This window comes from Pseudorca crassidens, chromosome 20 (assembly GCF_039906515.1).
Source record: "Pseudorca crassidens isolate mPseCra1 chromosome 20, mPseCra1.hap1, whole genome shotgun sequence".
Taxonomy (NCBI): domain Eukaryota; kingdom Metazoa; phylum Chordata; class Mammalia; order Artiodactyla; family Delphinidae; genus Pseudorca; species Pseudorca crassidens.
Window position 1 is genome coordinate 47880617 of NC_090315.1, and position 15819 is coordinate 47896435.

The following is a 15819-nucleotide window of genomic DNA, read 5'->3' on the forward strand; positions in this document are numbered from 1 at the left end:
AATGTGGGAAGTAGAAGTTAAAGAGATCGGTCATATTTATAGGGGCGGAAGTGACCCTAGGGCTTCCGGTCAGGGCCAGGGGAAGGTGGGCGGGGACTAGAATAACCTCTTCCGCTTATTTGAGCTGGGCCTAATGCGAGTTTATCACTGCGCCTGTGCGTCTTTTTCCGTTTCCGTCCCCTTAAAGTGGTCAGCCACAGTTGCTAGGCAGCTCTAGCCCGTGGGTTACTTTGGTTTGGGGTCGCAGCCGCGGTTGGGGGAGGAGGAAAGAGCCTCCCCAGTCGGCTTTTTGGAGAAAGGGTGAGGGTTGCCGACAACCCTGAAGTGGAAGAGAGGGAGCTGACGTGTACAAATAAGTAAGTATCGTTTTCCCTGGCAGTTGTGGGCCAGGAGTAGCCCAACCACTGGCATCATTAAAAGTATGTCGGGGCTTCCCTGGTGGCGCAGTGGTTGAGAGTCCGCCTGCCGATGCAGGGGACACGGGTTCGTGCCCCGGTCCGGGAAGATCCCACATCCCACATGCCGCGGAGCGGCTGGGCCCGTGAGCCATGGCCGCTGAGCCTGTGCGTCCGGAGCCCGTGCTCCGCAACGGGAGAAGCCACAACAGTGAGAGGCCCGCGTACCGAAAAAAAAAAAAAAAAAAAAAAAAAAAAGTATGGCGGACTTCTCTGGTGGCGCAGTGGTTAAGAATCCGCCAGCCAATGCAGGGGACAAGGGTTCAAGCCCTGGTCCGGGAAGATCCCACATGCGTGGAGCAACTAAGTCCGTGCGCCACAACTACTGAGCTTGCGCTCTAGAGCTCGTGCTCCGCAGCAAAAGAAGCCACCACGCCGAGAAGCCCACACATAGCAACGAAGAATAGCCCCTGCGCGCCACAGTTAGAGAAAGCCCGCTCGCAGCAACGAAGACCCAACGCAGCCAAAAATAAAATTTTTTATAAAGTATGTATGTCGGATATTTGGGGAAAATAAAGACGCGCAGCCCAGTGTAAGTAAAAGTCACTCGTCTGTTCACACGCAGAGATAACATCTCTGATGGTCTTTGGGGATATTCATTTCTAGTTATTTTTCTATGTGAATATGTACATGTGTATTATAGTTAGATTTTGTACAAAAGTGGGATCACACTTTATATACTGTTGTTTTATAACTTTGTTTTCTTTATCACGAGGGTTTTTCAGTTATTCATCTCTAACACGGCATGTATTGACAGTGTGCTAGTACGTTGCAGTGGCTATACTATCATTTATTTCCTCAGGTTGTTTGCAGTTTTTCAGCGTTATAAATGTACGTTGATCTTTGTGCATATGTCTATTTATTTACTAGGAATAAATTCTCAGAAGTGGAATTGTTGGTCAAAGAGTATTCAGGTTTCTTTGTAGAAAAGTTTTGCTTCTCTGCATTCCAGCAGGGACTCTGAATGCCTGCCCCTTCACTCACACTCTTGCCGTTATCATTTAATCTTTGCCAAATTAATGGATTTGAAAATATATCGTTTAACTTGCTTTCCTTTGCTTACTGGTAAAGCTTAACTTTCCCAGTATATTTGTCCATTTTTACCTCTTCTTTTGTGAATTTTCCGTTGGTATCCTTTGCTGTGGACATTTTCTTAGGTGTGGTCTCAATTTCCCTCTCCTCTTTCCAACATTTATCCAGTCCCACCCTCTTACAGGCTTATCTCCCCACTCCCCGTTGACAGCTTTGCTCTCCCACCACTTCCTCTTCTTAATCAGTAACTTACAGAAGTTGCTGTTTGTTTGAATTCTAGTGGTAGGACAGATCCATCTTCTTTCTGACTTTCCCTTTCATCAGTAATTTGTTCTGCCACTCCGACTTGAAGAAGTCCCTTCTGGCAATCATCTTCTCTATTTAAAGTATGACCTTTTGGGACTTCACTGGTGGTGCAGTGGTAACGAATCCACCTGCCAATGCAGGGGACACGGGTTTGAGCCCTGGTCTGGGAGGATTCCACATGCCGCAGTGCAACTAAGCCTGTGCACCACAACTACTGAGCCTGTGCTCTAGAGCCCGCAAGCCACAACTGCTGGAGCCTGCAAACCTAGAACACGTGCTCCGCAACAAGAGAAGCCACCGCAATGAGAAGCCCGCGCACCACAACGAAGAGTAGCCCCTGCTCGCCTCAACTAGAGAAAGCCCGCGTGCAGCAAGTGACCCAACACAGCCAAAAATTAATTAATTAATTTTAAAAAATAAAGTGTGACCTATTACTAGAACAATTTAATCTCCTATGTGAATTTTTAGTAATTCATATCTTAAAATGTGACTTGTCACCAAAAAAAAGAGAGAGAGAAAGAAATCCTCCCTTTTTGTAGCATAAGACACATTTGGGACTGAATTCAAAATATTAAATATCTTAATGGAGTCTCATGGATGGATCAAAAGTAAAGCTCCTTGATCATAGAGTTTCTCAATCATAAAAATAGGACTTGTTGTAGTAGAAGGAACACTGGACTAGAAATTGGATGGCGTGGATTCTAGTTCTTTTTTTTGTAGCTAGAAGTGTAACTATGAGCAAACTAGTCTGAAAATGAGAGGCCCCTTCTATCTCAGTATTTTATTATTTGTTTTGTGTATGTGTGTGTGTGGTTTTTACACACTCTTAATTGATCTGTTTGCCGTGTGATGAGGTATACTCAGTAAGACATACACCAAGGATCTTTAAACCAGACTCATGATAATAAAAATGTCCGTCAATAAAAGACTGTTTAAAAAAGGATGGAACGGGCATGAAATAGTATGGCACTGTGACAAAAAATGTGTGAGTTTTCTACACAGAGATACGTGATGGTCTTCACATGTGAGGTAAAGTGCAAAGTGCAGAAGAGTGGGTAAAGTACGTGTGCTGGACGTCTGTCATTTACTCCAGCAATCTCAGCCACACAGTTCTGGTAACTACTCCCTCCCATGGCTCCTTCAGGCCTGCGGGTGAGAACAGCGCCCTGTCCCGCTGCTACTAGCCCAGGGTCCTGCACTACACCCTGCTGTTTTCCTATACGTTTCCTTAATGAAAGTCTTCAGATTACCAAATTTGAGGATGTCACCTCTTTCCTGCTGGAACACTGTCTGAAAGAATACACTCTCTTTTGAGTAAAAAAGGGAGAAAACTTTGGAACCCGTTTGTATTTTCTTGTGAATGCATAACAAAACTCTGGAAGGTACGTGAGAAACTAATGAAGGTTGTTACCTTGTAACTGCTTACAGGGCACTGGGAACTAAGCCAGTTGAGGGGAGACAATATACTTTTCTATATTGTTCCTTTTTAACTGGTGGACTTACCTGCCGCCAGTTTGTGCATTTAGTGTGTTCCTTTTACTGTGTTGTTCCTGTGTTGTGTGAAACCTTTTTTCCTCTGGAAAAAAAATACATACACATTACCTACTACAAAAATTAAAAATGTTTTAAAATTAGGACTCATGCACTTAATGTCTTTAAACATTTCAACTTTCAGGACTGACAGTGAGGACTGATATTTGGATTATTTCAACATGAGCTTCCTGTTACCCAAGCTGAGTAGCAAAAAAGAAGTGGACCAGGCGATAAAAAGTACTGCAGAGAAGGTGCTGGTTCTCAGGTTCGGGAGAGACGAGGATCCTGTCTGTCTGCAACTAGATGATATTGTAAGTGAATTTTTTAAGTAAATCGTTTTTATTAAAAAGCTATACATTCTCACTTCCACACCTGCAAAATGAATGAAAGGGAGCAGGCAGGGCCCGGGGATATAGCTGTTCATTTGTTAGCACACTTTCACTGAGAGCCGATCGTGTGCCTGCCCTGAGCTGAACCCCCAAATCTGTGATTGTGCTGAATCTGCCCTGGATGCCTTTCCTCAGTAGCAGCTGCCGAAGCTCAGTTTCACCAACAATTCAGTGGAAGACCAGGAACATTATTAACAAGAGTCTATGAACATTGTCTTACTCAATGCTCACAACACGGGGATAATTGCTATTACTGTTCCCAAGAGGGGCAGATGAATGCCAGGAAGGTCAGGTGACTTCCCACAGGCACAGCACCACTAAATTGCAGAGCTGGGATTTGAACTTTGTTTTCTCTGCCTGCAAATATGCTTTTCGAGTGTGCTGCCTCCAGTGTGTGCCTGATGATAATCTCTGATTTCACAACACATCTTCACAGTCTGATGAATAGGAAGGGGAGTATGGGACAGAGTAAGTTGATCCTGTCTCTGTTTATTGTGGAGAGAGACTTACCCAGGACTGAGACCTCACCCACCATTTCTACTGCTGCCACCCTCAGTGTGGATACAATGTAAGAAACCCCACTTCTGTGGTTAAAAATGAGGGTGTGGGGCTTCCCTGGTGGCGCAGTGGTTGAGAGTCCGCCTGCCGATGCAGGGGACGCGGGTTCGTGCCCCGGTCTGGGAGGATCCCGCATGCCGCACAGCGGCTGGGCCCGTGAGCCATGGCCGCTGAGTCTGTGCGTCCGGAGCCTGTGCTCCGCGGCGGGAGAGGCCACAACGGTGAGAGGCCCGCGTACCGCAAAAAAAAAAAAAAAAAAAAAAAGAGTATAGACTCTGAAGCCAAGCTGTCCGAGTTCAAATCCTAACCTTACTGCGTACAGCCATGTGACCAGGGGCACATTACCTGCCCATACCTCGGTTTGCTCGTCTGTGAAACGGTGACTGTAGCAGTGCATACCTCATAGGAATGTTGTAAGGATTAAAGGAGCCAACAAGTGTAAAGCACTTAGAACACGTAGCACATAACAAGTGCCATGTAAGTGTTTGCTATTTTTATCATAATTATCATCTATGGGGAGATTGGAAGGAAGAGATGTGGGGGAATTCCATTGTCTGTAGTACATATTTCTGAGTTGTTTTGTTTTTTATTTAAGCGAGTATGGATTTTATAAATCCATAAAAAGTTTATAAAAACTTTACAATCAAAAATAGAAGAAAAAAAAAGAAGCAGAAATATATTCACACAATTTGCCTAGGGCCCTTTCATTACCCTGCCAACAGTGATTCAGACTCTGAATGATAAGGTTACACTGTGTCTAATGTGGAACTCAAACAGGCTAGATTCTTGGCCCGGGAATTTTTTTCAAACAGAAAATTCTCTTCCAGTAAAAAGGTTCACAGAAGAAACGTTGCTGCTGCCCTCAAGTTGTAACCCACATCTCTCTCTTCATTTGTAGCTTTCTAAGACCTCTCCTGACTTAAGTAAAATGGCTGCTATATATCTGGTAGACGTGGACCAAACCCCAGTTTATACACACTATTTTGACATCAGTTATATTCCATCTACCGTGTTTTTCTTCAATGGGCAGCATATGAAAGTGGATTATGGGTAAGTTATATTGACATGAAGTTATTATAGTCTTAAAAGTTTCTTTTATCCAGGCAGTTTCAGTAGCTCACCTATTTGCATGTGATGGGGGCTTTGTGAGTCTTATGCTGGTACTGTTTCCTGAGTTGATGCACTCTCTAATTTTTTTATGTGGAACTTTGGTACAAAATGAGAGTGTTTCCAGTATGAGTGGTGAATTTTAACTTAAGTGTGAGAGAATAGTACAGTTTGTGAAGCACTCGCCATCTTTCAGTGTAGAAATACAGAACAGCTTTTTAAAAAGTTTCCCAGGAATTTTATTTAGAACAAAGTAGGTCATTTGTTCTTAACCTTTTGAAACTCATAGACTGCATCTATAAAAGAAGTAATCCTTCAGCAAATTAAGACATGCTTTTGTCTTGCCAAATTTCCTGTCTTCTTTCACTCAGAGAATTTTGAAGTCATTCTTCAACAAAGTCTGTCAAGAATAAGTAACATGAGGGACTTCCCTGGTGGTCCAGTGGTTAAGGCTTCACCTTCCAACACAGGGGGTGCAGGTTCGATCCCTGGTCAGGGAGCTAAGATCCCACATGCCTCGAGGCCAAAAAACCAAAACATAAAACAGAAGCAATATTGTAACAAATTCAGTAAAGACTTTAAAAATGGTCCACATCAAAAAAAAAAAATCTTAAAAAAAAAAATAACATGAAATCTTTAATGCCTTCCCCTCCATCCAGTTGGCATCCCAATACTTATTAATTTTGAATGTATCTGTAATAATCCTATCATTTCTTACTGTGGTCAAGGAGTCCACTTGTCTAGATCTGTGTGCCTGCTTTGTCATCATTTATTTGAAAGTGTATTAAATATAATCTGTTTTAAGTGTTTTATAGCTATTTATTCTCCTAGAATACAGTTGATATATGTATTAGTTTGGTGAATATTTTCAGAGGGTGATTTATGATACTACTTACCACCTTAAAATGTATACAATTTTTAACCCAGCAATTGCATTTCCAGGGATTTATCTGAAGGAAAATAGTCACGAAAGTGGCCAGAATTGGCTACATAGATCTTCATCCATCCCACCATTATTTAGAAGACAAAATACTTAGAAAGAAGCTAGATGTCTACAGAAGCATACTAGAAATTAATTTAATATGGTATGGGAGATGCATGTTTAATGACTTTGAAAGAACTATGTTATATGTTCATTGAAAAAAGCACCTTACGAGATAGTTTACATGATATGATTCTCGTGACTCTGAAAAAAAGAAATGCATACACACACACACACACACACACACACACACACACACACACACACAAGCTTGAAAGGGTATATACCAAAATGTGGCCTATGGCCTCATTTTTTTTTTCCTAAACTGCTTCTACAGTAAACATACTTGATACTTGAAAAGTAAAAAAAAAAAAAAAAAAAAAAAAAAGGTAACATTGCACCTACCACTCAGAAGTATAAGTGACTAGAACTCAGAGACAAGGACAAGTTAATGGACTTTGCACAGTGTCTAGTCAACAACAGCAACAACAAACTAAGCCCATGCTAACACCCAGGGAATACTACTTGATGATGAGTTGAGAAGTGATTAAATAGGTTTTGAAGCAGAAGCTTTGCACCTGGTAGGGCTTACATGCTCTCCCAGCGGCCCACAACACTGATTTTAGTCGTATATCAAATGGGCCCTGTAATCGCAAAGGGAAAATCAGTGTCAGGCTTTGTGTCTAAAGGCTCCCTGATCAGAAGAAAATAACAGAGCTGCTATTTATTTTGTTTATCCTGAAGGTCTGACAAGTAATTATGAAAAGTTTTGAGCGAGGTTGTTTCTCTCCTATGCTATTTAGGTCTCCAGATCACACTAAGTTCGTGGGAAGTTTCAAAACCAAACAAGACTTCATAGATTTGATTGAAGTAATTTATCGAGGTGCAATGAGGGGAAAACTTATTGTTCAAAGTCCTATTGATCCCAAGAATATTCCCAAATATGACCTCCTCTATCAAGACATTTAGCACTTTCACTACTATCAAAGTTGAAGAGACAGGCCCATCGTGACACAGTGCCTGACTCCAGCTGTGCTGTTTCTCTGGGGTCTTTCGGAAATGTGGTCAGCATCCCGGCGGAGAAGAGGTTTGACGTGTATAGAAAATACCGGCCCCCAAGTAGAAGACCACACTGGTGCTGTGACAATTGGGAATGCCCAAGTGTCTACTCCCTGCAGAGCCCAGAGCAGTCAAGTCAGCCGTGGTCAGTTTCCCCAGTGTGGTTATTTTAATTTCTCTTCATATTATAGTTTTCTTTATTCTTTAAGATAATACAGAATCCTTCTAAACCTTGGCTAGTACAATTTGATTTAACTATGTTTATTCGATACACAAGTAAAATAGAAAGTCAATTCCCGTAAGAGCAAAAATACTCCTTTTCTACCCTATGTGTACACACCCACCCCTTCCATCTTCCTCAGCTCGCCACTCCTCCACTCGTGTATTTATCTCGTGCTCGACTATTATCCCAGTTCTTCTGGAATAAGTCATTCTTTACTGAGAGCAGGCAAGTTTGTTTTACCTTCGAGCCTTTCTGGCTCAGACTTCTAAAGGTGTCCTGGCTTGCTCAGTTTACCAGCTTTTCTATTATGAAATTGCCCAAGAAGTGAGAACTTGAACCTTCACCATCCAGCACCCAATGTGAGCTAAACAAAGAGTTAACTACCCTTAGTAAGTAGGAGCTGATCTCTCCCAGAGCTCCGTCTCTTCCTGAGGAGAAAACTGTACTTCACGGACTCAAGACTGGAAAGAGATCTCAGAATTGCTAGAAAGAAGTATCCTGTTTATAGGACTTGCCTGTGTTAACAACTTTATGAAGAATTCTCCCAGGGTCCTCTGGCACAGCCTGCCACCACTTGGGCAAGTTCCTGCTCCTCTCAGAACCTCACGGGGCTAAGGGTACTGCCTTTCTAGAATAAGAGAATAGATGCAGAGCCAGAGGGCAGTGTGCCAGGCAGCACGTGACCTGCTTGGCAGCTTTTTGCCACCTTGATGACAGACACCCAGTTCTGTGCAGGGCAGCACTGTCGGTGCAAGTCTGTCCCCCTTTGCCAGGTGCGTCCTGTCCAAGCCTTTTCTGACAAATGTGGCGTAGAAGGAAGGCTGCTGGGTACCTTGTGACCTTCATTGATAAAGGAGAGAGCCACTCCAGGAAGGAGACAACAAAACCCTGTCAGCACCACCTCCGTCTTCTCCTGGCCCCCACTTCCTGCTTTCATGGTGATCGTGGTACATGGAACTGCTGCAGCTGTCTTAGGACCACGAGGCAGCCAGCACTGGGATGAAAAATGAACATGCTGAGAAGACCGGTGAAGAGAGCCTGGGTCCCTGATAACGATACTGAGCTACTGAGTGGACTCTAGACATGCCTCCCTTAAGATTTCTATGAAAGAATAAAATGTCTTCACTGCCTGTCACTGTTAGTTGGATTTTCTGTCCCTCATAGCCTAAGTCACAGAGCATTTGAGGTGTGGGAAGTGCTCGGATAAGAGCAAAACCTCGGAACTTTCATGCGTAAGATTCTCATATCTTCTCTCCTACTGAGGGCTTTAGGGAATGTTTCTCTGAAGTCCTGGTTTACATGTTTTTGTTCTCATCTTGGTTGCTGTCCATTCCACAAGTATTTATTAAGTACATACTGTGTGCCCCGTCCTGTGCCAGATGCTACATAAAAACGAATGACTCCTGGATGGAAGAAAGGCTGCTTAGAAGAGACAGTGCCTGAGCCTTAAAGGAGAGTAGGAGGTACTCATGGAGAAAGGGGAGGGCTTTTCAGGAGAGGGCGCCGGGGGAGGAAGGCCCGGGGGCTGGAGACAGCACGCGTGTTGAGAGGGCTCCACGGAGTCCAGCGTCACTGGAACCCGAGGGGGAGGCCAGGCGGGTGAGAGGTGCCGCTGGGAGGAAGGCAGAGGAGATGAGGGAGTTGGGAAAATGCCGAAAGTTTTCTTTTCTGTTCCTCCTGAGGGGTGGGCAGGAGCCACTTAATCAGTCAGATTGCTTTTCAAGAAAACTTAGCGCTGAAGGTACGATCAGAAGACATAGGTTCCTCCTGAGAGGCATTATTTCATGTGTTTGTATTTTTCAGTTTCTAGCGATCGTCTTTTCCACACGCTCTAGAATACAGGTCTAAGTCCTTCATTGGCCTATGAGCTGTAACCTGTTGAAAATTATTGATGGATCTGGAGAGTGCATGTGAGGAGAACGTCACAGGGAAGGGCAGAACCCTAGTGAGGAATAGTGACATTTTAAGCCATGAGCAGGAGAGGCCCTATTTTGGGATGACAGGACGGTATATTGGTGAAGGGCCAGCGTACTGAATAAAGGCCTACTGCTCACTTAGAACTTTTCTTCTTCAGTTAGAAGAGCTTCATGTGCTGGGTTCTAGAACCTTTTTTCTGGGAAACCCTTAGTAACGAGACCGTTCTTTGTGAAATGAAAGACTCAGATGGCTTGCGTTTGACTCCTGGTAAAGGGTAGGTCTCTTCCAAGTGGGAAAAGCAGCCCCTCCTAAGGAAGAGACTTCTAACTTTACCCGGCCCCAGAATGTTATTACTGATGAGCACTTTAGAGATCGTCTGGGTTAAGCCCCTCATAGGAGAGACCTGGGGACTGATGGGCAGGGAGCTTAAGGAACTTGGCAGATTTATCGTCGAGCTGTGATTTGGACCCAGCAAGTCCAGAAATCCTGCCTTTATACCATCTTACTTTGCCACCTGAAGCACTGGTGTGTTGGAGCACAAACAACAAAGTACTGTCTGTGTTAAAGCACTTGTTTTCATGCCACTTTGAGCTAGCATCTTCCTCACCAGCCTCCACTCTTTCTCCTCCTTTACTCTGAAGAAGCGAAAGGATGCGGTGAAAAGAGCTCGGGATTTGTATTTAGACAGACCTAGGTTAAAGGTTCAGCTTCACTATTTGATAGCTGTGTAACCCTAAGCAAATCACTTAACTTCTCTGAGTCTCTATTTCCTTGTCTGTAAAACAAGGATAACAGTGACCTCTCTGAGGCCTGCCATTGGATAGGCACTCATTCAGTGATCATGAGCGCTGCAGTGGGGCAGTTTGTATCACTTTAGGGATTTCCAGTTGCCCTGGGGGTTTTTCTGCCACACTCCCAGTAAACTCTAGAGCACTTGGCTGCTGCCATACTATAAATGAGAGAATTTAAAAAGGCCCAAGGCCAGAAACAGCACAGAAATGAGTCAAAGGAAGCTCTTTATTGATCGACTCAGCAATGCAGGGCTGGAACCCATCAGCTTCATGCCACGTTTTTGTCCCCTCTGCTACTGTCCAGCTTTCCCTCGGCCTTTCAGGCAAAGGCTTCCAGCCAGCCTTGCATTAGTTGTCAGCTATGGTTTTCTGAACCCAGTCCAGAGTGGAGGACACCTTCACATACACACCGTACTCGGCAGTAGCACAGCTCTTGTCAAAGCTCAGGATCCCAGCCGCATACCAGGTGTCGTCAGCCTCGTCGTGAATTGCAAAGGCACTGCCGGCATCGCCATAGCAGGTGTCTTCCTGGTACTTGGACAAGCCAGCACAGAAGGTGTGCTCATTCAGTATCGGCTGCACCCCCACAGGGCTCTTTGGTGTCTTCTTTTCGGGTACTGTGCTGCCTTCGTAGTGCTGTACACACTTGTCTTGGTCAGCCACCGGCAGCATGATGTACTTCAGATGCTCAGTAAAAACTAAGTTGGCATTTCGCCCCCAGCCAGACACGTAACCCACACGCCCCGCTTCCACGTAATCTTTTGAAGGTAGGCAGATGGGCATTACTGTCTCATCAATGGGCACCTTCTCTCTGAGTTTGATGAGCCCAATGTCTACCTCGGAGTAGTCAGGGTGGAGAAGCACCTTCTCAATCTCCACAAGCTGCTTTCTCCCCACATAGAGTCTTAAAGTAGGAGCAATGTCTTTTGCTTTTGTTGTATTGTCATGACCCAAGAAGAGATTTTTGGCTGTGGTCAGCAGCCATTGTTCATTGATCAGCGTGGCCCCCGAGGTGAGATTATTGCGGGAGACCATCTTAGCCTGCCAGGGAAAGCTGCCTTTGGCATCCAGTGAGCCGCCGATGATCCTTTGCACCTGAACCGCTGGATGCTTGGGCTTTCCGCATACTGTTGAGGAGAGTAAGAAGATTATGAGCAGAATGTGACCGTCTCCCAGTCTTTCCCAGGGAAGGATAAAAGGACCGACTCTTGCTGCTGTCTGAACGGTCACTGTTCATTTCTCCAGAGCTGGAAATGTTTGCACGCTTTCCCCTTACCTTCTGCTCCTCTTGTTCCCAGTGTTTATAGTTTAAAATGATTCTTTTTTTTTTCTTTTAATGTTTACGTCACTAAAAAAGAGTTCTATTTCCTGCTTTTCTAACTCACAAAGAAACAAGTAGCCCTGAAGTTTTCAAACTCTGGCCGCTGAACTCTATGTATATTTAAACAGTCTATCACAGCAAGATGTCCATAGCTCCCTTAAATTCATTGTATGCACAAGGAGCTACCATGATTCATTCTCTCTGAATAAAGAGGGATGCGATATTGCATTTCATAACAGGCAGGTTAGCAGTTCCGCATCCCTAGTAGCAGAAGACAGTAGGCAAGTTCCTCTTGTTCCAAGAGGGAAAAGGAGGGAGCGTCAGCTCTTCCTAGTAACAACAGAGTCCTGACCCATCTCCAGCCTCCTGTGTCATATTCTCACGGATTAAGGTTTTGTTATGCCCTCCCTTGACCTGTTGTTCCTGGAGCTTGCTTTACCCTTGGCCCAGGGCTCTCTAGGTGGGCTCTATGTACACACAGAGTTTCCTGATCCTCTGTGGGCAGTGTAGACAGTGGATTCAGTCAGTGCCCCGCAGGCCAAATGAACAAATCCTTAGTGAACTTCATGGGGAAGTATTACCTGCCTGTGCACTTCTCTGCCCAGCCACCTGTGGTTCTCCCTGGTCCCTCCCCTCGGCTCTTGTGTGCCCAGAGGAAACCACACAGGGAGGATGTTCCTCTAGGACATTTCAATCCCTGCTGGTGCACCGACCCCTCAATACCCACTTTTCCGTCTCCTTCCCAGGACCCATGATTTCCTACCTGCTTCACACTCAGGGAGTTGCTCTCCAAGGTCCTTATTTATCCACTGCTTCTCCGTGTTTAAGGTGTACACTCCTGAAACAAAAAGAAAAAAAATGAGCCAAAAGGGAAATTGTATCTGGACCTAGCGTGGGGAGAGAAGGTATTTAAAGAGCAGAATCAGAGAGGCAGGAAGGGGGAGGGCAGGGGAAGAGGAGGAAGGGAGGAGCGCTGTGCTAGAAGCCAAGTGCGGGGGCCACGGTGCAGCCCAGCAGGGCAGAACAGTGGTCACGGGGACCGTGGCGATCATGGTGATCGTGGCAAGGGAGTACGGGGTCCTGACTCCCTCTTACAGGCTACCTGAACTTGGGCAAATTACTCAACCTTTCTGTGCCTCAGTTTCAGCAGCAGCAAAGTGAGAGTAATAACAGTATCTCTTGGGAATCCCCTGGTGGTCCAGTGGTCAGGACTCCGCACTTCCAATGCAGGGAGCACAGGTTCGATCGCTGGTCGGGGAACTAAGGTCCCACGAGCAGTGCAGGGCGGCCAAAATAAATAATAGTATCTCTGCGGAGGAGTGTTGTGAGGACCTAGTGAGCAAGTCCGTGTGAAGCACTTAGAGCAGTTCCAGGAGTGCAGTGCTCACTAGGTAAGGGCTCCCTGTCGTCATCACCATCACCGTCATTTTGTCCACGTAGATGTCACCCTGAGAGGGTAGGCTACCTGGCGTCACCTCCCTCCCATTAACAAAGGAGAAAACTTGAAGCTGAGAAAAGTTAATTTGCCCAAAAGGCCACAGCTACCGGTGACAAAACCCTTGTTAGAATCTAAATCTCCTGGCTCCAGAGAACACGGGCACTTTCTGGACAGTCACCCTGGCTCCACTCCTTGTGGAAATGGTGGGACAGAGGAGGGCCCGGGGACATTCGTCCCAGCCTTACCATCTCCAGCGCGTAGTTTGTAGTAGGTTTTACACCGATAGCGAACCAAGTGTTCCAGGTAGCCATTGGCAATCTCGGGGGGCTTTAAGCAGCTGTCATCTGCAAAGAAAAACAGGAAGAGAAGGTTCGTAGTCAGAAGCTTCCCCTAGAGACCCAAAAAGTCAGAGGAGAAGCAGCTGCTTTGCACATCAACCTCCCTCCACCCCAAATGGAAGCCCTGGGGAGGGCAATCTCCCCTTATTTCTGGCTGGCTTCCCAATTTTCTTCATGATACTGAAAGACCAGAGATGAAGGTGAGAAGGAGCAATTGGATCTTCCCCAGGAGAGGGTACAGGTCTGAAGGGGCAAAAGTGGATGCAGCAGTGCTGAGAGGTACAGCTCTTGTCCAAACACAGAGTCCTACCTGTGGCAGTTGTGGTTTCGCTGGTTTCCACCGCGAAAAGCTGCCCGCAGAGCAGGAGGGCGACAACAGCTTGCAGGGCACTGCAGAAAAGACGGAAAGGAGCGCGCAGCTCGTCTCCCCGCTTCACCACACACACACACACACACACACACACACACACACACACACACACACACACACACACACACACACACCCACACACCCACACACCCACACACACACACACCCCTCCCATTAGGCACGGAAGTGCTAGGACCTAGAAGCCCTTCACCCACTCACATGCATAGTTTAGCAGCTTCCCAGTCACCCAGGTTCCATGCTGCTGGGAATTCTACAGAAGCTTCAGAGAAGAACAACCAAGATAGGAAGGCACATGGGGATTGGGCCTCAGTTTCTGGCAGCATTCAGGAAACATTAAATTGTTAATATATGAGCTCTCCAGCAAAGAGAAATCTCACTTGGACACCCTAAGGTGCTGGGCTACAAGGATACTGCTAATGAAATGTGGATAACTGGAAGATGGGGAAGTGGGAATTTATTATGCTCTTCTCTCTACTTTTTGAAATTTTCCATAATAAGAGGTTTTTTTTAATATATAATTTAAAACACTGATATAGCTTTTTCTATTATTTTATAATTTGACTTCAGGAAATGGTATAGCAAACCCCAGGATTCCAGGTTACCTGGAAGATAACTGGCTCCCTGAAAGGTCGACTGTGCACATGGGCATCAATGCACAGGCTATATTCACCAGTTAACCATCTCCCTGAAGGATGTCAGCTACTCAAATATTGCTTGGTTAAGTTTCTAGTCTCGTTATTTCAACATTTCAAAAAAATTTTTTATTTTTTTTTAAATCTGAGTGCCTGAATTGTGTCACTCAAATGTGTCACTATTGATCTTTCTTATTATACATTTTTAAAAAGAAAAATCTGCTAATAGGCATATTCAAAATGCCAGGGGGAATTCCCTGGCGGTCCAGTGGTTAGGACTCAGCACTCTCATTACCAAGGGCCCAGGTTCATTCCCTGGTTGGGGGACTAAGATCCCACAAGCCGTGTGGCGTGGCCCAAAAAAGAAAAAAAATGCCAGGAGGCCTACCACAGGAGCTGCTGGCATCCCCCGCGAAAATATCATAACCTCGAGGAAAAAGCTATTCCTTAGGGGCTTCCCTGGTGGCGCAGTGGTTGAGAATCTGCCTGCCGATGCAGGGGACACGGGTTCGAGCCCTGGTCTGGGAAGATCCCACATGCCACGGAGCAACTAGGCCCGTGAGCCACAACTACCGAGCCTGCGCATCTAGAGCCTGTGCTCCGCAACAAGAGAGGCCACGATAGTGAGTGACCCGCGCACTGCAATGAAGAGTGGCCCCCGCTTGCCGCAACTGGAGAAAGCCCTCGCACAGAAACGAAGACACAACACAGCCAAAAATAAATAAATAATTAATTTAAAATGAATATCTGCTTATAAAAAATATTTGTTAAAAAAAAAGCTATTCCTTAGAGAAAGTCACGTCTCATGGGAAAGACAGCACCATCTGAATTACCCTTTATGGATAGGGAAAAGCAGAGGATTTAACACAGAAAATACTTTATTCACTATAATTTAGCCCATTTGCCTTATTCCTTTGTTATATTTTTGCATCTCTCCTGTAGGCCTCTCCTGTACCTGGGCTGTCATGTAGATAAAAGATATATACAAAGAAGGATGAAATAATCCAGAGGAAAGGGGGGACAGGGCTGAACTGTGGACTCACCTCATCTTTGGTACGTCTGCCTCTGAAACAGCAGTGCTGTGGGGCACCTTCTGATGCTTTTATGCCTCCGGTATCTCACTCCACCCCCTTCTTGATTTCATAATCCCTGTGTCTACACACTTTGGCCTTGCTAAGGTCACTCGCATTTTCCAGTAACAAAGCCACAAACAACATCTCTGTTAAAGAGTCGAGCTCTTGCTTCACGCTTGAGTTTCCCCTGGTGTTCTTCATGCTTGAGCCAAAGAAACCTGGCCACATCATGACCCCATGTAGCTGCCAAAGTGTTTCCCGAAATCAGCCACTG

At 45.4% G+C, this 15819-nt stretch overlaps 2 protein-coding genes across 2 annotated transcripts; one reads left to right on the forward strand and one right to left on the reverse strand.

The window, feature by feature from the left end:
- The first annotated feature begins 93 nt into the window (after positions 1-93).
- Positions 94-8779, forward strand: TXNL4B (thioredoxin like 4B). Its single transcript, XM_067718640.1, has 4 exons — positions 94-356; positions 3469-3637; positions 5172-5323; positions 7166-8779. The coding sequence occupies exons 2-4, from the start codon at positions 3506-3508 to the stop codon at positions 7329-7331; spliced, it is 450 nt and encodes a 149-aa protein (XP_067574741.1). The 5' UTR covers positions 94-356; positions 3469-3505; the 3' UTR covers positions 7332-8779.
- Positions 8780-10560: 1781 nt separating this feature from the next.
- On the reverse strand, positions 10561-15591 carry LOC137214612 (haptoglobin-like). Its single transcript, XM_067718639.1, has 5 exons — positions 15516-15591; positions 13760-13839; positions 13357-13455; positions 12437-12511; positions 10561-11479 (listed from the first exon to the last, which is right to left on the reverse strand). Exons 1-5 carry the CDS (start codon positions 15518-15520, stop codon positions 10701-10703), a joined length of 1038 nt encoding a protein of 345 aa, XP_067574740.1. The 5' UTR covers positions 15521-15591; the 3' UTR covers positions 10561-10700.
- Positions 15592-15819: the final 228 nt, after the last annotated feature.